Source organism: Hemicordylus capensis, chromosome 4 (assembly GCF_027244095.1).
Source record: "Hemicordylus capensis ecotype Gifberg chromosome 4, rHemCap1.1.pri, whole genome shotgun sequence".
Taxonomy (NCBI): domain Eukaryota; kingdom Metazoa; phylum Chordata; class Lepidosauria; order Squamata; family Cordylidae; genus Hemicordylus; species Hemicordylus capensis.
Window position 1 is genome coordinate 170,320,059 of NC_069660.1, and position 20,913 is coordinate 170,340,971.

The following is a 20,913-nucleotide window of genomic DNA, read 5'->3' on the forward strand; positions in this document are numbered from 1 at the left end:
ATGCATTTTTGATAAATATTATCCTTTTTCATGAGTACTCTCAGGGCTTAAATATGAAACAGTTTTACAAGAAGGTAAAAACTAAAAACCTCTCATTGCAACTCTACTTCTATCGACAGTACAGCAGTAGATTTGCAATGAGAGGTTTCTTGGTTTTAGCCTCTATTTTAAATTGTTTTATCTTTAAGCCCTGAAAGTACCCATGAAAAAAGTAATATTTATCTAAAAGAATAAATAATTATTCTTTAATAATAAAGAATTCTGTCAGGCATCCCATCTTTTTGTGCCTGCCTCATCCCAAATCAACTTTTCCAGCTTTAAATAAAAAATGACTGTTGCAATTACAGTGTTGCAATTGCAATTACAGTGTTGCAATTACATATGCTTGTATGTAACATTAGTTAGGCCTAAACTCCATGCACATGGAATACTAGCTTGTTAGGAAAAAAGCTATGCTGAAACCTTATCCTTGGCACACTAGCTTTTTTGTGCACAGGAAGTTGGACAGGAGGAACAGGTATTTAAAAACACACCATCACCATGAGGCAACATGAAGTAGTCCAGTTCAGGAGAAACTTTACCACTTTATTTAGCTGAATATCTAAACTGGCTCTCTGGAGATTCCATATCATATGATCTCAGCTGTTGTGTTACCCTAGAGGGGGATGTACAGTGCTGAGAAAAGGTTTGTGAGTGCCCAGGATGGTCTGTATGTTAGTACAATTCTTATTCAAAACATGGTTGGATCCTAAGCTAGACCCTCATAAGAGAGAGAGGCAACCCCATTGAATAAATAACTTGGGCAAAAATTATATATTTTGAATATTCACCCAGCAAATTCAGCCTCTGCTAACTGGGCAAAGAGGCACCTTTTACCGTGGTGATTCTCTTTATTTAGTAGGGGGAGAGTAACTGGCCCTATCCACTCCCCAGCACAGTACTTCCAGTGACTGTTGCTGGTGTCTATCTTATGTTTCATTTTAGAATGTGAGCCCTTTGGGGACAGGGAGCCATCTTATTTATTTCTTATTTCTCTGGGTAAACCGCCCTGAGTCATTTTTGGAAGGGCGGTATAGAAATCGGAAAATAATAACAACAACAAAGATTCAACGATCCTTGTGTGAAAAAATATGTGAAGCTGTCATTCAGTAATTAGTGGCATCTCCTTGAGCAGCAATAACTGCAAATAAACATTTCCTGTAACTGGTGATCCGCATCTCACATTGGCTTGGAGGAATCTTGGCTCATTCTTCCATACCAAACTGTTTCAGCTCGGTGACATTTTAGGGCTTCCTTGCATGAACAGCTCGCTTCAGGTTTTGCTACATTTGAATAGGTTGGGACCTGGCCACTCCATGGTACGAAATCCCTTCTTCAGCCATTCTTTGGCAGACTTACTTGAATGTTAAGGGTCTTTCTCTTGCTGCATGACCCACTTTCAGTTCTCAGACTGATGGCCTGATATTGTCTTATAGTCATATCAAAAGACTACAGTGTTTTGATATGCAGCTGAATTCATGGTTCCATCAATGATGGCAAGCCATCCAGGACCTAAAACAGCAAAGCAAACCCAAACCATGATGCCTCCACCACCATGCCTGATAGTCAGGATAAGGTTCTGACTTTGGAAGGCAGTGTTTGGTTCTCGCCAAACAAAACATTTGTGATTGTGTCCAAAAAGTTCAATTTTTGCTTAATCTGACCAGAGAACATTATTCCAGATGCTCCTTAGCGAACCTGAGCCAGGCAGCAAGTTCTTTTTAGAGAGCAGCGGTTTCTTCCTAGCTATCCTCCCATGAACACCATTCCCATTCAGTTTTTTTCCTGATGGTTGACACATTAAACCTCATATCAGCCACAACGAGAGAGGCCTACAGAACTTTAGATGTTACTCTGGGGTTCTTTGTGACTTGTTGGATGATTTTTCAAGTTGCTCTTAGGGTGATCTTTGCAGGACAACCACTCCTGGGTAGAGTCATTATAGTCTTCAGCTTTTTCATTTGTAGACTAACAGTGGGTGGATGGAGCCCCAAGTGTTTTTAAATGGCCTTGTAACCTTGTCCAGATAAGCATTAAACACTTTTTTGTAGGTCCTCTGGAATTTCTTTTGATTCAGGGTATGATTCGTTCCCACTGACTGTCATGGTGCAGACTAGGGATGTGCACGGAATCAGCTGGCCCCGTTTGATTCGAGTCTGGACCGGACTCGAACCTGACCTAGCCAGTTCGATCCGGCACCCCCTCAAAAACTCCCCCCCCCGGTTGGTTTAGTCCAAGGGGAGGGGGATCGTGGATTTTTTTTTTAAATTACCGTATCCCCAGGCCATCTATCCCAGGCCTCTCAGTGGCCAATTGCACAGGTGCAGCGGCATCCGAAATGGCCACCGCGCCAAATTTCAGAGGCCGGGAAAACGGCCAAACGGGCTGCTGCTGGTGGTGATGGAGGCTGGCAGGGGGAGGCGGAACCTCTGCTGACCCCTCCCCCTGCCTCCAAGGAACTCCCCCAAAGGGGATACAGTTAAAAAAAAATTAATTTTTAAAAAAAGAAATCTCGAACCCCCCAAACAGTTGGGCATGTTCGGTCCGGGGTTGGACCAAACAGGGTGGTTCTGCTCAACCCCGGACCATTGAATCAAACCGGCTCGACGTTGAAACTGTTTGCACATCCCTAGTGCAGACCCAATTCAGGACCTTTAGGACCTGTTTATAGGACAAGATGCCCAGACTCAGTCATGCAGCTTTCATCTGCAGGGTGGTGTTCTTGTTACTCAATTATTTATTTATTTATTTATTTATTTATTTATTTATTTATTTATTAATTAAATTTATATACCGCCCTTCTAAAAATGGCTCGGGGCGGTTCACAACATGATAAAAACAATTAAAACAAATTAACACTTAAAATCAAACGATTAAAACACAGTAAAACCAACAAAACAGCTAAAAGCCCCCTAAATTAGTTAGGCACCTGATGATTGTGCTAAGGAAACTAGGTTCAGTTACTATCTCACACACTTATCCTGAATTATTTTCATTGTTCCAACTTTGTACGCTATTGTGTCTCAAGAAACACAGCATGGTTTAATTTATGCCCTTTTATTGCATTAGAAAAGACTGGTTTCAATTACACAAGCGCATCATGGTAAACCCTTGCAGTATGATTCTCATTCGTCTACTTGGGGTTCACAAACTTTTTCTCAGCACTCTATGCTATGTATGCTGCTCTTAATTCACAGGCTAACAACTTAACTACTGACATGCACTTGTAAAGGGGAACTGCGAGGACATGGTAGGACTTGTATGCACCTCGCCCAATCCCTGTACATGTGCACTTTTGAACAAGTGGGTGAAGGTGTCTTGGAAGAGAGGGAACATATAACTGTCGTGTCCCCACCATCCCTCTTTATATATCTACATTGGTGGTTACTGTGCTTTAAAAAGTTTGGTACTAGGAGTGCTGATTGGGAAACGTGATGCACATTCTGCTGTGTTCAACACCATCAGTTCTTGTACTAAACGCATGAACCTCTCAGACTTAAAGAGTTCAAAATTCTTTTGTGGAGAGGGTATTCCTATGGAGAGCTGCGAACAGAGGAACACTTGAAAATATCTTAAATGTGTCGAGCATGTATGCCTCTGGAAAATGGCTTCAGTATCCCTGGTCATCTTTTGCTTTGCATCCCCTGCTTTAGGGCTGAATCTCTGTGGACAATTCTAACACTACTCAGTGCTATCAAGTCAGACATTAGTGCTCTTTAGTGATTCTTAAACAATAAATCAATAATTTGGGGTGTTGGATAAAATTCTGGGTCTTAATCAGATGTCCCATGTGCACCTTCCAAGAAACTGTTGTACATACTATAGTATATTGTAAATTTTATTTATTTATACCTTGCTCTTCCTCCAAGAAGCCCAGTTTTTATCCTCACAACAACCCCATGAAGTAAGTTAGTCTGAGAGACAAGTGACTGGCCCGGACTGAGTTTCTATGGCTAAACGGGGATTTGAACTTGGGTCTTCCCAGTTCTTGTCCAATGCTTTAATCACTATACCACACTGGTTCTACTACACCACTGTAATGCAGAATATCCTGCAACAATTGGTTTAGAAATACAGTAGAACCTCGATATCCGCGGACTCTACATCCACAGATTCACATATCCACAGTCAGGTAATTAGCAGCCAACCTCAGTATATGCGTGGGGGAGGGGGGGTGTCAGAGAATAAGGGGTTAATTCTACATATCTGCGGGTCAGGGGTGATCTCGGAGGTCTTGTCTGGCTGCCAGTTTGTGTTCAGGAGACTAAAAAAAAAAATTTTAAATGCTATTTTTGGTTAATCAGGGTACAGCTCAAGTCAAGGGGACCAGCAGAGCATGGTAGGCAGCTTCCCTCCCCCCGCCCCCACATTTCCCCACAGAATTTGGCTGATTTTGGATGATTTTCCTGATGACCAGGAGTCTCACCCCATCCCATAGCCCCAGTGACTCGATAGTCACAGTTTCCATATCCACAGTTGCAGTGGGGAATGGAACCCCCATGAATATCGAGCTCCTCGATATTCAGAATATCGAGGTCCTGATGTATATAAAATATAATGCAATTCACTGCATTATATTCTACAGTGTCCATTACAATCAACATTGGAGACAGTATTGGATTGCCAACACTGTAATGATAAATTTTGTTTTCACTAACCACGGAAATTAGATAGTAAAAAAACCCTGCCAGCTTAAGATCAGAGATAAGACTATCTCATTTTGGTTCAAGCTCCACAAAGCTGAGAAATTTGAGTCTGAGGCTGATGCCTTAACAGATGTGCCACATGATCAGTAATGATGTTGTGCAATGTCACAAATTGTGCTCGCTTACAGCTTAACTTCGATACACCCACATGGACACCATGGGGCATCTTTGCTGGTGCCAGGCACTCCATCCTCCCCATCTTGATCTGGACCACAAAGGCCAAAGTGGAGTGTATGTAGGGCAAGTTGTAAGCGAGCACAATTTGTTACATGCGCAACATCATTACTGATCATGTGGCACATCTGTTAAGGCCTTAGGTTAGTGGAGCTTGAGCCAAAACTAGACAGCGTTAACTCTGGTCTTAAACCAGAAGGGCTAAAAGGATTTTTAACTTTTCCCCCCAAAGCCCCATAGGTTAAAAAAATTATTTGAAATTGCCTTCTTGCCCATTTCTTTTGTGGGTTGAGTAGTAGGTAGCACCTATGATGCCCTACTACCCAACCCATTTTTGTGTCTCTAGAGCTACCAGTGGGGAACAATGGGGTGTTTCAAGTTTTCCCCATTGTTTCCTGTGCACAAACTGCACTCACAGAGTGTCCTGCACACAAGTTTTGCATTGCAATTTGCAATGCATTTTGAAACCCTACCTTGAAAAACACTGCAGAAGCACACAGTAAAAGGGACTCTGCCCCACAGAACACACATTTTAAACCCAGTAAAAGGCCAAAACATAATCACTACCAGACACAGTGCCTGCACTGCAGTAACATCATTGGTACAAGTTGTACTCTTATACACAATTATGTTTCCTTACATTCGTAGTATGCCACAGCAGCACCTTTAGCAGCAAGCATTGTCATATACTCAACTAGACCAACTTCAGCCACATTTTGACTGAGTACACCTTGCAAGAATGCAGAACAGTGAGTGGAGCACAAGTTAGTCTTGGGGCCAGGCATGCAGCTTGTCACAGCAATCACCAAGAAATAGTACAGAGAGAGAGAGAGCTATCATTGTCTATTTCTCACCACAACACTATCTCACAAACAAAATGATCCACAATTCAAGGAAGGAAGGCCCTTTATTTAAAGGGTGTTCTGTTTCAAGCTTGAAACCCTCAAAATGGCCCATTTCAAGTCGAAACATTTTGCCATTGAAACATTCTGCACATATAGGGCTGAGAGAGGATTCTGCCTGTAACCCTTGGAGAAGCTGCAGCAAGTCTGTGTAGACAATACTGAGCTAGATGGACCAACGGTCTGACTCAGTAGAAGGCAGCTTTCTATATTCCTAAAAAGGAAGTCACAGTGGGGGATGGGGGGCACTTGCTTAAATCTTCAACCCTGTGGGAAAGAAGCCACATATTCCTTTCCCCCTTAAAAGCTTTCAGTGGCCATTTTGGAGGTGGAGGAGGATACCGGATGCCACATGCTAGTGATATCTTTATTAAAACTAACCAAAATGACACAAAATCTTAAGCATCTAGCTCCCTCTACCTCCTTTTTTCTGCTTGCTTAGGATAGAAATGCAAAAGTTGGCTGCTCAAAATTTTGTTTCATTTTGGTTGATCCTAATAAGGATATCACTAAAATGTGGCTTTTGGATTTTTTTCTTATGGACCAGCACAGCTACCTACAGACTTTTTAGGAACTAGATGGTCATGTGGGAGGAGTTCTCAGTGAGTGGTAGGGCTGATTTGTGGTGATGTGTTAATTGTTGGTTGCCTTGAAGACCCACATGTGTACAAAGGAGACACAAATGTTTCAAGCTGACAGATTTGGGGTGTGTATTTTCAGGCACTGCAGAGATTGGCAAGTCCATTCTTGAAGAGAGACTGGCAGCGGGGCCAGAGTGACATCAATGACTCCAGGTGGGGGACTGGTTTTGTGGTGAAAGGATGTGGTCTACTGTGCATGTGTTTTTTGGTGTTTTTATGGGATAGGGTACATCTGAGTTAGTGGCCAAAGAGGGAAGCATTTGACGAAATGTTGAGGCAGAGGAGGCTGGATTTTTGCATATTCTTCTTTCTCCATGGAAAAGATAGGCTACAGCACCTGGCATGGGGGAACAATTTCATCTCCTGCAAGAGTCTTAAATTCAGCTGAATCCTTCATTGGTAATAACTGCTAATAGTGTGTTAGGTTATATGTGTGCCTGGGAAAAATGTAGCCTTATTTCCTCTGGGTATCCCGCTTTTTTAATTCAATTCAGTCTGCAAGAAAACTCCTGCTTTTCTTGCCATCTTTTTGACATACAATGTGGTTGAAAATGTCTTTGCAGAAAGCATAATAGTTTTTTTAAATTGCATTCTGCTTTATGCTGTTGTGCATCAGTATATCTGTGTCAGCGTATATGTGCATTTCTGTACAGTTGAATGAAGGAGGCAGGTGCTTGCGCAATTATTTTCTCTGTTGGGGAGAAGAAAGATGCTACTATTTTTTTTATATTATTATTATTATTATTATTATTATTATTATTATTATTATTATTATTGTTATGCTATTTACATACAGTCTACCAGATATTATTGACTGGATTTGGTACTTTAATTATTGGGCCCTTTGCAAGAGTCTAGGATAACCAAAGAAAAATTAAAGATAGCATTGTAGTATTTGTGCTGTCCCAAGTAGTGTGGCCTTCTGTAGCTGATGTGTTGTAATTTTATCAATGCCCAAGGTGTCAAGATGGTGTTCAAGTTCTTTCAGTACATTTTTGGTACGTTGTTGTTGTTGTTGAGAAAAAGATGCTATTCACTAGGAAGTGAAGAAAGTGGGGGTGGGCAAAAAAAAAAGTAAAAACACAGTGTATCCCATGACAGGTGTTGCTAGAAGGGGAGGATGCTGGTGCCATAGCTGTAATTCTCAGGTAAGGGAGAAGTATCAGTCGAAGGATGAGAGATGGGACAGGTGTGAGGAACCAGGTAGGAGAGACCAACTGCAAACTGTGGCTTGCATATTGCAGAGGGGCCTGCTGATCTAACAGCAAGAAACTCACTCCGGTTCCAGCCATCTAAATACCGTGTGCTGGAGAGGCTCCTTGGCACTGAAGCTCTCCCATTAGGAATAATGGGAGAGGCATTGCTAAGCAATGACACTATTCTTAGGCACTGCGGAGCCTCTCCAACAGTGTGCATGCCGTGTTTAGAACAGGCTCAACTTTGACCCCCCCCCGCCAGCTGTTTTGGGACTACAACACCTATAATCCCCAGCCACAGTGGCCAATAGCCAGAGATTACGGGAGTTCTAGGCCAACATCTGCCGAAGAGCTGAAGCTGAGCAGCCCGGGCCAGCGCAGGCCTGTTAGATCGGCAGGCCTCTGTAAGTCACTGGGTCTTGAAGGCAATCAACCATGAAACAAAACCTGATTTTCTGCAGAAAGAATTGCCTTGTGTTGCCTGGGTGTTTTTCACACAGTAGGCTTTACTGCAAGGCTTTACTGTAAGTCTGAAGCTGCAAACAAAAAAAAAAAAAAAAAAAAGGATGCCAAAAGTGGATTTTTTTTTTTAACCCTGGACATAAATTGGGCTATGCTGTAAAGCACAATGAAAAACCCAAATCATGTGTGAAGTGCTCCCCTATAGCTCGCAGGAACTTTGGGGTAAATCTGACCAATATGTGAACACACACCCTCCATTCTGGGAGAGACGCAAGCTAAAAGCCCTGTGTGAAAAACTCCCTGTTCTATGCAACCCTCATATGTGACTTCCTGGAATTCAACCCAAAGTAGCAGCAACAGTTCCAAGAGCCCAGGATGGTCTATACAGATAGAAGGGTTGGTGCAGTAAACCCCAAGCACTCATCCGGGTGGGGTTTTGTAGACAAAGGCAGTTAGGTCAAGAGCTGAGGAAGTGGTTTTATCACTTTGAAGAGGCCCCTGAAAGGCATCCTTATGCACATAAGAGAATCTAAGTAGCTAAAAAGCCTGACTGAGAGTTTGCAGTCTCTAGGAAGAGGCAGGCAGGCTGTGCTGCAGATGGCATGTTACTTAAGGCAATGACTGGCAGGAAATAGGAAGCACTGGAGTCCTTGGAGGAAGAGGTTCTTGTACCTCCAGGAAACTGCAGCAGGGTCAGATGGGAGCTGATGGTAACTTGGCTTCTTGTGGTATTTCTGCAGAAGTATCTTTTTGGTCTGGAAGAGAGTCATTGAGGGCACAATATGCTCGGGCCAGTCCAGGATTGCTGCCTCAGACAATTATCGCAGTGCAAGCACAGATGCAGCTAAAATGGTTCGAGTATCAAAAGAGCACTTGCTCAAAAAGGTACTCCTCGATTGGAATGAGGGTGAGGTGGGTAGGTGGGCAGGAGAGGGTCCTAGTAACCTTTTAGAGACTCAAAAGCCATGTTTGGCTCTGAACTGCTGCAGGAAATGGAGCAGCAGCAGTAGATGGGGTGATAGGGTACTTGTCTTAGTCTCTCAGCTGACTGCTATACCCTCCCAGGGCATGGAACGACTACTGAATACACAGACTGAGCTGCTGGAGACAGTGAAGGAAGTCAGCAAAACCAAGAAGCAATATGTGCATCTACAGCGGGCAAATGAAGTAGTCCGAGAGAAGGCTGCTGATATAGATGCCAGGTGAGCCTCCAACTCCAAGTCCAGTAGGCAGGGGAGTTCAAGAGTACTGTTAGCTGAGGGCACCAGTTAGGGTTGCCAACATTCCATTGCCTGAATATGGGAAACGGGGGGGGGCGGTCCTTAGGGGCAGGGTCATCCCAGGCTAATCAGAAGCCTGAGTAGCAATGCATTTGTAAAAACAACAAAACAGCACAAACGCCATAATTTCACAAAGCTTTTTGTTCAGAGATCATCCCACTTAAACATAGAGCAAGTGTCAGGGGAAAAGTTAAGAGAATCCCCCAGGTTTACACACACACACAGCCAGAAGTGGTGAGTCAGTTGGCAGGATTCTGTGGGTCTGTTTACATTTGATAAGTAAATCTGATTAGCAGCTTGCAAGATGTAAATAAACCCAGACATTTGCTCCTGCAAGATTGCAGAGCAATTGGGGCTTCTTTTGTGAACTTTTTCACATTATAATATGAACTTCACCCAGCCTTCAAAGGGCTCAATGCAAATGTACTGAGAGATGAGGGAGAGCCCCAGGCTCTGACAATAATATGAGGAAAACAGCCAAGAGTTCTCTGCTGCTGCAGTCCAGGGGCATCTCATGCGTGCGTTATGCTTCTCCATGTGACTCTAGATGGCAGGACTATGCAAATTAAGTCAGGCTTTTTAAGGCTGGGGAAAGCATGAACCCCCCCCCCTCCAGTACTTTTAGTCCTGCTTGGCACTATGGCAGCTTCTCCTCAGCTCTTATCAGTTTTCCTGACCTTTTCTTAGGCTCTTTGGTTTTTTTCTCTCATCTTTCTGTACATTTATTTATTTATTTTTAAATGCTCTAGTTTGCTTCTTTCACTTTCATTTTCCCACTCTGGGCTTCTACTGTTTTTTTTCTGCTCTTCTGCTGCATGGAAAGAGCAACCAGGGTACTCCACGGTGAGGGTACCAAAAGGCAAACAACAGCAGGGCCTCCCAAAGGCCATTAGAGCAGCCAGGAACCCGCCCCTGAGGTCCTGTTCACCGGCTTGCTCAACGACACAGCGCATCTCCATGGAACACTTTGGCCCCGCCGAATAGCTGACGGGCGGTGTTCCGGATCAAGGAAGAGTAAGAGCCACCATTTTGGAGGGCCGGGAAGTGACCCAGGCACTGACCTCGCTGCTGCTTCCCACCAGCCCTGTGGGCAACCCAACATCCACCATTCTGGAGCGAAGTGACTCTCCGAATTTTCCCTTTCAGCTTTCTTTTCATTTTGGAGAAGTTTCCTCTTCTGAAATTCAAAGTGTCTATGTTATACTTCTTTGGTGAGTCTCTCCCCACATGTATGCTGAATTTGATTGCACTATGATCACTGTTCCCTAAAAGGTCGATGACACTGACATCCCGCACCAGGTCCTGGGTGCCGCTCAGGATTAAGTCCAAGGTTGCCATCTTTCTGGTTGGTTCCAAGACCAACTGTTCTAGGGCACAGTCATTCAACGTATCTAGAAATTTAACTTCTCTGCTGCTATAGGTCCAAGGGCGTCTGACGGATGGGTTATCTTGACCCACATGACTCCAAGAGGCAGGACAATGTAATTAGGAAAGGTTTTATGTTCGGGAGTAGCAGGCTCCTCCCCAGTTCTTTTTGTCCTGCAAAAGACTCCAGGCAGACTCCTCAGCGCTCAGCGCTACTACTTTTGTTTTCGTTTTCCAGCTCCTGCTTTTTTGTTTTGCTTCCCCTCCCCTTCTCCTGGGCCACAATTTAATGGCAAGACCCCCCAAAGTACTTCACGTATGCTTTCTGAGGGGGTCTTCCTTGGCTAGCCATTTGCCTCCACTGCCGCCCGTGACCCCTCTTAAGAGCTTGCAGTCACGGGGGGGTTTGCTTGCAGCCTGCCCTGCAGCTCTTCCAGAGCCGGAGAACGCTGCCGATCAGCTGTTTGGTGGCGTTCAGGCTCCCTCTAGTGGCCAGCTGCTGAGCGGGGAACCTGACCAGGCTGAGCTTCCGCCTCCGCGCTCCCCGTCTCCCTCCTGCCGCTCACAGATTCTCCAGGGCAGCCCATTTCAGCAACGTGGCCCCCAGAGGCTCCCAGATGCTCCTCTAAATGTGGGCCTGCCGAAAATGGCATCAACGGCTCCGCGACAGCATAAGAAGGCCTTGGCAAGGCCGGCAGCGGCAGGAGAGGACATGGCTGCAGATACTACGCTTTCCAGGGTGCAGCCACAGCAACGGGTGGTCACCAGGAGCACCGCTTCAGCCCAGCAGGAGGTGGTGAGCGTGGCCCAGGCAGGGCCTAGTCAATCTGCTGACCCCTTAACAGGGTACCCCTTGTGGTCATCTAGCCCAACCCTGCCCAGCCCTTCTTCCAGAACTGTAACGCAGTTGCCATTTGATATGCCTACCTCATGGGGTCTGTGGATAAAGAAGCTTCTTTCCACCGCCTTTGAAAAATATGATGCCTTGCAATCAAAAAGGCGTTAAGTGCTCTAGGCAGTCCTCCGGAGCTTCTTCCAGTGCTGAATCATCACCTTCTGAAAATCCTGCTTCTAAAAAGGCAAGGAAAAAGAAAAAATATATTAAAAAATCCAAAAAGTTCAGATCCAGGTCCAGGCAGCGGGAAAGCATTGCCCACTGGAAGCAGAAGTATGCCAGGTCCTGAAATCCAACCGCACTCCCATCATGGCCCTGTCCAGACTCCTAGGCCTGATGGTAGCGAGCCTACAGTCCGTGCCTTGGGGACATTTCCACCTGAGGCCCCTGCAGTGGTTCCTCCTCCCTTTTCATGCAGACATAGCGGTCAAGTCCAGCAGACGGGTGAGCCTTCCCCAAGAGGTTCGGCATTCCCTTCAGTGGTGGATCACCGCCCCACACTTGTCGGTGGGAAAGGAGTTCATAGACACCTCCCCCAGGATCATCGTGACTACAGACACCAGCAGAAGGGGATGGGGAGCTCACTGTCAGCACCTCTCTGCACAGGGAAAATGGTCAGCAGAGGAATGCCAACACAGTATAAACTGGCTAGAACTCAGAGCCATACACCTAGCCTTACAGGAGTTCGAGGCCTCTCTGCTTCACCGCCACATGCTGATCCGCACGGACAATACCACGGCGAAGGCCCACGTGAATCGACAAGGAGGCACCAGGTCCCGGTCCCTCCAGGTGGAGACAACGTTACTGTTCCACTGGGCGGAACTCCACATAGCATCCTTGAGGGCGCACCACGTGCAAGGGGATCTGAATACTGTAGCGGACTGGCTGAGCCGCTCGGACCTCCTCCCAGGGGAGTGGCGCCTGCATCCGGAGGTCTTTCTGCTCATCACGGAACACTTCGGGTTTCCTCTAGTGGATCTATTTGCAACACCTGCCAACTCTCATCTACCCCGCTTCTTCACGAGGTTTCCCTGCGGCCAGGCGGAAGCAGTGGACGCCCTCTCGGTACCATGGCTGCGGGGCCTTCTCTATGCCTTCCCTCCCACCCCTCTGCTGGTGAGGGTCCTTCGCAGAGTAAAACTCCTTCGAGCCCAGATTGTCCTGGTGGCCCCGTACTGGCCACGGAGGCCATGGTTTGCAGAGCTTCTCAACCTCGCTTCCGAACCTCACCTGCCACTGCCTGTTTGACCAGATCTTCTACAGCAGGGTCCGGTTTCTCATCCGGATCCAGGCTGGTTAAAGCTAGCCGCCTGGAAACTGAACGGCGCTTCCTGAAGCGCCATGGATACCCAGCATCAGTCCTGAACACTATGCTAGTTTCCAGACGTTCATCCACCAACCAGATATATCAATCTACGTGGAGAGCCTTCCTCCGCTGGTCAGGCCATCACAGGGTTCTGAGAGGCTCAGCCTCCATCTCTCACCTCCTACAGTTCTTGCAAGACGGCCTGGAAAAAGGCCTCTCTGCAAACACCCTGAAACGCCAAGCCTCTTCCCTCTTGGGTCTAATTCCAGGGACATCTAAGGGTGCGGCCCGGCGCCATCCACACCTGAGACGTTTTCTACAGGGTGCTACTCTCCTGTCCCCTCCGGTGGTTCATCGTTTTCCCACCTGGAAGCTTCACACTGTTCTCAAGGCCCTCCAGGGTCCCCACTTCGAACCCTTGTCCTCTATATCCTTACACATACTCTCACTCAAGCTCGCATTTCTAGTAGCCATTACCTCAGCACGCAGAGTTTCTGAGCTCAGGGCTCTTTCCATTCACAAAAACCTCTGCATTTTTTCTGAGGACTCTGTGAGGTTAATCCCAGACCCCTTTTTTCGCCCAAAGGTAGCATCCCCTTTTCACATGTCCCAAGATGTAGTGCTACCCTCCTTTTGCCCTCACCCGGTTCACCCGGCTGAGAAAGCATGGCACAAGCTGGACATCCGCAGATGCTTAAAAGCCTACAAACAGATTCGGACTTCTGAGTCCCTATTTGTGTCCTTTCTACAATGATCTATGGGCCAGCCAGTGACTCCCGCCACCTTAGCTAGGTGGCTTAAGGCGTGCATTTCTCTGGCATACGAATCCCAAGGCCTTAGGTCACCCACCAAGGTTTTGGCCCATTCTGCCAGGTCAGCGGCCACCTCAGCGGGCTTCTCCACCAACGCCCCCATCCAGGATATCTGCCGAGCGGCGACCTGGTGGGCCCCCTCTACCTTTACCAGACATCATAAACTAGATATGTATGCATCTGCCCAGGCAGCGTTCGGGAGGCGCGTCCTCCAGCAGGTGCTCCCTGAATGGTAGTTGCTGGTACCCTCCCTATTGGGACTGGAGCTTTGGTATGTCCCATCCGTCAGATGCCCTTGGACCTATAGCAGCAGAGAACGGAGCATTGGTTACTCACCGTGAAGGCTCCTTCTTGCTGCGAGGTCCAAGGGCGTCTCGACCCTCCCTTATGCCAGCTCCTACGGTCCAGGTTCCAGGTTGTGTCTTATTCTGCCATGTGTTTACGGTATGTTTGCCTAGCTGGAGTGTTTTATCCTGTTTTGGAGGTGTTTTTTGACTCATTTTACCTAGTTTACCAGACGTGGCTTCGCATTGTTGTACCTGTCGCTTCTGGTACTAAAAGAACTGGGGAGGAGCCTGCTACTCCCGAACTTAAAACCTTTCCTAATTACATTGTCCTGCCTCTTGGAGTCATGTGGGTCAAGATAACCCATCCATCAGACGCTCTTGGACCTCGCAGCAAGAAGGAGCCTTCACGGTGAGTAACCAATGCTCCGTTCTTTGTCATTACCTGACTGTGAATTTACCCAGTCTGTGTGTGGGTAATTGAAGTCACCCATTATTACTGCCCTGCCCTCTCCTTAACACCTCCTTGATTTCCTCCTGCAACTCCCAGTCACTGTCAGCGTTTTGATCGATAGCACATTCCCAGTAGCACATTTCCTTTCAGGCCTTGTATTGTCACCCACAGGATTTCTGTGGAGGACTCCTAGGTTTTCTACCTTGTTAAATTCTATCCCTTCTTTAACATACAGTGCTACTCCACCTCCAAGGTGCCCCTCCCTGTCCTTTCTATAGAGTTTATATCCAGAAATAACAGTGTCCCACTGGTTCTCACTGTTCCACCATGTTTCTGTTATGCCCACTGTATCTATTTCGGTGTTAGCAACCAAGCACTCCAGCTCACCCATCTTGGCTTGGAGGCTTCTGGCATTGGCATATACCCTGTTTCCCCGAACGTAAGACTTACCCCGAAAGTCAGACCTAGCAGTAATTTCTGATGCACCGCTAATTGCCCTAGTGCATTTTGGGGGGCTAAAATTAATATAAGACACTGTCTTATTTTCGGGGAAACACGGTAAGCACCTATATGCTGAATCTCTTCCCTGGTGTCTGCTATCTTTCTTTTGACTCTTTGACCAGCTGGCACAGCCTTCTGTCTGCTCTTTATGTGGTTCTGCTGTTTTATCTGAATCCTCTGCACCCTCACACTTTAAAGGATGGCATTTGCAGAACTGGATACTGTCCAGCTCCTGTCAGCTATTCCTCAGTCGTCATTTTAAAAGTTGCTCTTCAACCTTTTTTTATTTTAAGCACCAGCAGTCTGGTTCCATCTTGGTTCAAGTGCAGCCCATCCCTTTTGTACAGGCCTTGCTTGCCCCAAAATGTATCCCAGTGCCTATCAAATCTAAACCCCTCCTCCCGGCACCAACGTCTCATCCACACATTGAAACCTTTCAGCTCTGCCTGTCTCACTGTACCTGCATGTGGAACAGGTAGCATTTCTGAGAATGCTACCTTGGGGGTCCTGGGCTTCAATACGTTGCCTATCAGCCTACGTCTGGCTACCAGGACCTCCTGACTACATTTCCCCACATCATTGGTGCCGATGTGCACCATGACAGCTGTCTCCTCCCCAGCACTGCCTAAGAGCCTATCTAGATGCTGTGTGATGTCCACAACCTTCTCACCAGGCAGGCAGGTCACTGTGCAGTCAACACGCGGGTCACAAACCCATCTCTCCATACCTCTAATGATCGAATCGCCTACTACAAGGAGGCCCCCACCCCCCGGAGGAGTATCCTCTATTAAAGGGGGAGGAATACTCTATTAAAGACCCATGTTTAAGTAATGAAAACTACTATAATTATATTCCAGATCTTGTCTACTGAGGGAATCTAGCACTATTCCCCAAGAATTAACAAATTTTAATAAGTGGCAGAGAAAATAATATAGTACAACAAGCAGGAGCTTAATGCATGCTACTTTCAGAAAAGCTCAGACAGGAAAAAAATCTTGTCTTTATGGAATTTTAAGGGCTCAGCTTCAACACCAAAACAACAACATGTCCAAGAAAAGCAGAACCCCTCTCCCCACCCCCTTATCCTCCACTCATTCCATTCACTCCTCTTGTGGGGAAGGCAACTTAACCTCCAAAGCAGCCACAGCCTGGGTGACAGAGAGGGAAGTCTGGAGAGCAATGAACATGCCAGAAGAGAGGAAGCCCAGTCAAAGGAGCACGCAGGGACAGGGGCGCTGCTTCTAGCACTGGCGATGATCCCACTACAATGTTGCTGGGTCGCTCCCTCTTTGCCCCAATCCCAGGGGCCCAGTACCTAGGGAGATGGGTGACCTACCCACTGAAACCCCTCAAAGGCCTCCAGGAAGACCCCCAGGCAAACTGATATTCGTTATTCCAGTTGATGAGGAACCCACCTCACCAGAAGACCCAGGACTCCCTACAGATTCCTTGTGGGGACTGGATCCTGATCAACCAAGAGAGGAGGAAGAATGGTCGGAGGATGATGAACCTGAGAGCTCAGAAGCACCACAGAAGCCTTTTCAGACCATAGACTTGGCCCTGCTCATGTCAAAGACTGTACACGCCCTGGGGCTAAATCCTCCTGCATCTCAGGAATCCCAGCCTCTGAGTAGAAGTGCACTGGTGTTCCCAGGTTCAAAGTCACATACTTCACCCCTGCCAATTCCTAAACAATTTGTGGGGGGAAAGTGAATGGACAGATTCCACCTCCTCAAAAAGGACTAATACAATAGCAAACAAGCGGTATCCATTCCAGCTGGAGCGGGGTGGGATGGGGGAGATTTTCAGTACATCCCCTATGGACGCCCCTGTTGTAGCTATGATTTCTGGTTTGGTTCTGACATGGGATGGGAAATCAGCTTTAAAAGACTCTGCAGACAAACACGGAGGCGGCCATGAAACGTGTGCACGACAGATCCCAGATCCTGGCTAGTTAAGACCACAGCTTGTCAATGAGAGCCACTGCAGCTGCCTCCATGATAGCTACAGCATCATTGATCTGGCTAGATTACTTGATTCAGGAACCTCCCTCTGGCCCAGTCAGGTAGAAGAAAACCCTTTTAAAGGAGCCACCCCCAAGGACGGCAGTCCTTTCGGTCCTTTCGTCCCTTTAGATTGCACTTGGGGCCAAGGACAGGATTCTGTTCACAATGTCCCTACAGGGGCAGATCTAGATCCACCAGAAAGGGCTTTGGTAGTAGGGCAGCCTTCAACACCCAAACCAAGCAATCTAAGCAACAGGCATGACTCGGGCAGGGGGTGCCCCTAGGTGGTCACCTCTCCTCACACTGGCGCATCTGGGAGGTTACCACCTCAGACCTTTGGGTTCTTACTATCATAAAAGAGATCTACTCCATAGAGTTGACCAAGCCACCCCCTCACCACTTCCTTCCCACTTCAACCTTCAGGAGCCTTCAGCAGAAACACCAAAGCCTGCAGGGGGCGATTCAACACCTGTTAGCAATCAGATCCATAGATCAGATCCACTAGATCAGCAGGGCACAGCCATTTACTCCACAATCTTTACAGTACACAAGGAGGACGGCTCCCTGAGAGCAGTGCTGGACTTAAAACACCCCATTCTGACCAAGAAGACCATGGTTCACAGAACCTGCCAATCTAGCCACAGAAGTGCACTTGCTTCTACCAGTCTCTCCGGACCTGTTTCTCCAGGGCCCAGTGTGTCACCCAGATCCCGGCTAGTTAAGACTAGCTACATGGAAACTGAGAGGCGCATCTTGAAACAGCACAGTTACTTGGCCAAGGTGCTTAACACAGTGCTCGCTTCCAGGCATCCCTCTAGTAACAGAATTTATCAATATACATGCAGGGCCTTCCTGCAAAGGTCTGCACGACCTGGAGTACCTCAGGGGTTGGCCACCATGACACATCTCCTACAGTTTCTTCAAGATGGTCTGGACCAAGGCCTATCAGCAAATACCCTCAAGGACCAGGCTGCTTCCTTGGAGGGGTGTGTGTGTGCTTATCTCAGGGACTTCTAAATGATCCATACAACATAACCCCCTCTTAAGACGTTTCCTGAGAGGTACCACTCTCCTCTGGTGCTTCATTGTTTTCCTACATGGCACCTGCATACAGTCCTGAAAGCGCTCTAGGGTCCTCCCTTCGAACCTGTGCCCACTAAACCACTACACCTACTCTCTTTTAAACTGTTTTTTCTTATTGCTATCACCTTGGCCCATAGGGTCTCTGAGCTCAGGGCTTTATCTATCCATAAAAACCTGTGTATTTTTTCCGCAGATTCCGTAAAGCTTATTCCAGACCCCCTTTTCCATCCTAAGGTGGCATCTCCTTTTCATATGTCACAGGATGTTATTATCCCTTCCTTTTGCCCTAAGCCAGTTCACCCGGCAGAGAAGTCCTGGCACAAGCTGGATGTCCGGAGGTGCCTTAAAACATATGTAAAACACACAAAATGCATTAGGGTGACTGAATCACTTTTTGTTTCCTTTTTACCTCGCATCATGGGCCAGGCTGACACCCCCGCCACATTGGCTAGGTGATTAAAGGCATGCATAGCTCTGGCATATGAGTCCCAAAACCTCAGGGTGCCCACTAAGGTGTTTGCCTACTCTACCAGGGCTGCACTTACATCTGCAGCGTTCTCTACGAATGCCCCAGTACAGGATATTTAGCAGCCACCTGGAGGGCGCCATGTACCTTTACTAAAGACTACAAGTTGGATGCCTTCACCTCTGCCCAAGCATCTTTTGGGAGGCAAGTTCTCCAGCAGGTCCTCCCTTCAGAGTAGGCACGGGGCTCTGTCCCTGGTTGGACTTAGGGCTGTGGTATGTCCCCACATGTGAGACGCCATTGGACTGCAGCAGCAGAGAATGGAACGTTGGTTGCTCACCATGAAGGCTTCTTCTTGCTGCTGCATCCAAGGTCGTCTCGACCCTCCCTGCAGCACCAGTGCCTAGTTGATGGGGATACTCTGAAGGGGAAATTTCTTTTTGCTTTGACCTGCTCCTGCATATTTTATAACTTCTTTGTCCTGTTGGAGCCTAGCCTACACAAGTGCCTCGAGACTTTTCCTGTTTACCATAGCTGGTTCCAGTTGGTTTGGATTTGTTGGACTTCAGTTAACATTAGTTAAAGTGGTTTTTTCTTCATAGAGGCGCTCTTCGCCTCTGGTCCTAAAAGAACCGGGGGGGCGGGGGTCATGCTCCTCCCAGCCTTTAAAAGCCTAACTTGATTTGCATAGTCCTGCCTTCTAGAGTCACATGGAGGAACATAACCCATACATGAAACGCCCTTGGATGCAGCAGCAAAAAGCCTTCATGGTGAGTAACCAATGCTCCAATTTTTGCCTCAGATACAGGATTTTCCATATAATATGGGACTATTGGGAATGCTAGCCCCAGGGGACCCAAGGGTTATGTTGTGTTGGTCTTATGCCCAGTGTGTTCTGGAGGCTCAGGGAGAACCTTCCAGTCCTGTGATCCCCCAGGGTTTCCAGCCAGGAGGTTTTGGGAACTAATGCCCATTCTTTCTCCCATAGGCTCAGGAAGAGTGACCATGGCATATTTCATACCAAGGCCAGCTTGCAGAAGCTCAGTGCCAAGGTAAGAGGCCCAGCCCGCCAGCCAGTTTGGACCGGGTTGCAAAGGCCTGAGGCACATGGATGTGAAGGATTGGGTTGGCATGGAGCTTTGGGAAGGGGGTAGGTGCTGGCCTGATGTAGAAGGCATCGCAGTAAGGGCATCATCCCAACTATTCCATCTCATTGCAGTTCTTGACACAATTGGCAGAGAATTCACAGCAGCTTGTGGTGGCACGGAATGAGTACCTTTTAACACTGGCAGCTGCCAATGCCCATCTGGAGCACTACTACCACGTGGAGCTGCCCACTGCCATGAAGGTAGGAACCAGCCCCCTCACCCACTCCAGGCTATGCTGGTCAGTTAATCTAAGAACAGCTTTGATATGGTGATAGCGTTGATGTAAGGCAAGCAAGGGTATTTATCAGAGGGCCAAGCTACAAGTGACCAGTAGTTCTACAATTCTCTACTCTTCTACCTTTAAAAAGAAAGAAAATAGCCACAGGCACTAGAGTGCAGAACTGCATAATCTTTTCCCGCCCCACAGTTTATCTGCTCAAAATTGCCCCTGCTGTACTGATTTACCACCAAAAAGAGAAAATTATAGGGCCCCTTTACCATTCCCCATGGGCAGGAAATCAGCTAATGGGGACAGGATTTGATGGGAAGAGAAGAAATTAAGCAGTGAATTGGTGAGATGAGAAAGGATTAAGTAGCCTTTTGCCATGAAACTCTTCCTGCTCACGACTACAGCCTCTTATATCTGCTTTGCATTTTTTTTAAAAAACCCACAAAAATACACTACAACAACAAAGGGAAAGAATCATGCTGTGAAGAGTCAAACTATACATTACAATTAATGGTGACAGGCTTAACTTCTCTTTTAAGAAGAGCATCTCCCCCACCTCAACCTAAGTGTACCATGACAAGGGGTGGGATGGGACTAGGGTTGCCAACATTCCGTTGCCCGAATAAGGGACACAAGTCTGGGGCCATAAAAACTGAGGTGGGTTCCTGGATAAATGTTTTATGCAGGTACCCCAGAGGGGGATGGCAGCCAACAGAGCAACTCACCTATTTGCTGGGGGAGGTGTCCGAGACCTATGGCTCTGCAGCCACCACCAAGAGCAGGCTGAAAATGACCCATGAGACTCATAGGGTCACACACACATATATGCGGTGCAGTTTCCCACATGCCCTTGACAAGGATGCTTTTAGCTAGGGTGGTGGGAGGCATCACCCCTGCCACCTGTATGTGCATCCCTCTCATGTGTATGTGCAATAGGCAAAAAGGGAGCAGAGCGACTCTGGGT

The 20,913-nt window shown here is 47.2% G+C and overlaps 1 protein-coding gene across 5 annotated transcripts in view; it reads left to right on the forward strand.

The window, feature by feature from the left end:
- FCHSD1 (FCH and double SH3 domains 1) overlaps positions 1-20,913 on the forward strand; it is a 52,416-nt gene that overhangs the window by 6,970 nt on the left and 24,533 nt on the right. For all 5 annotated transcript variants that reach the window (XM_053250256.1, XM_053250257.1, XM_053250259.1 and 2 more), the window contains 5 exons: positions 6,542-6,615; positions 8,861-9,005; positions 9,186-9,322; positions 19,561-19,624; positions 19,792-19,920. In XM_053250256.1, the coding sequence (XP_053106231.1) occupies positions 6,542-6,615; positions 8,861-9,005; positions 9,186-9,322; positions 19,561-19,624; positions 19,792-19,920 (549 nt within the window). The remainder of the gene's footprint in view (positions 1-6,541; positions 6,616-8,860; positions 9,006-9,185; positions 9,323-19,560; positions 19,625-19,791; positions 19,921-20,913) is intronic.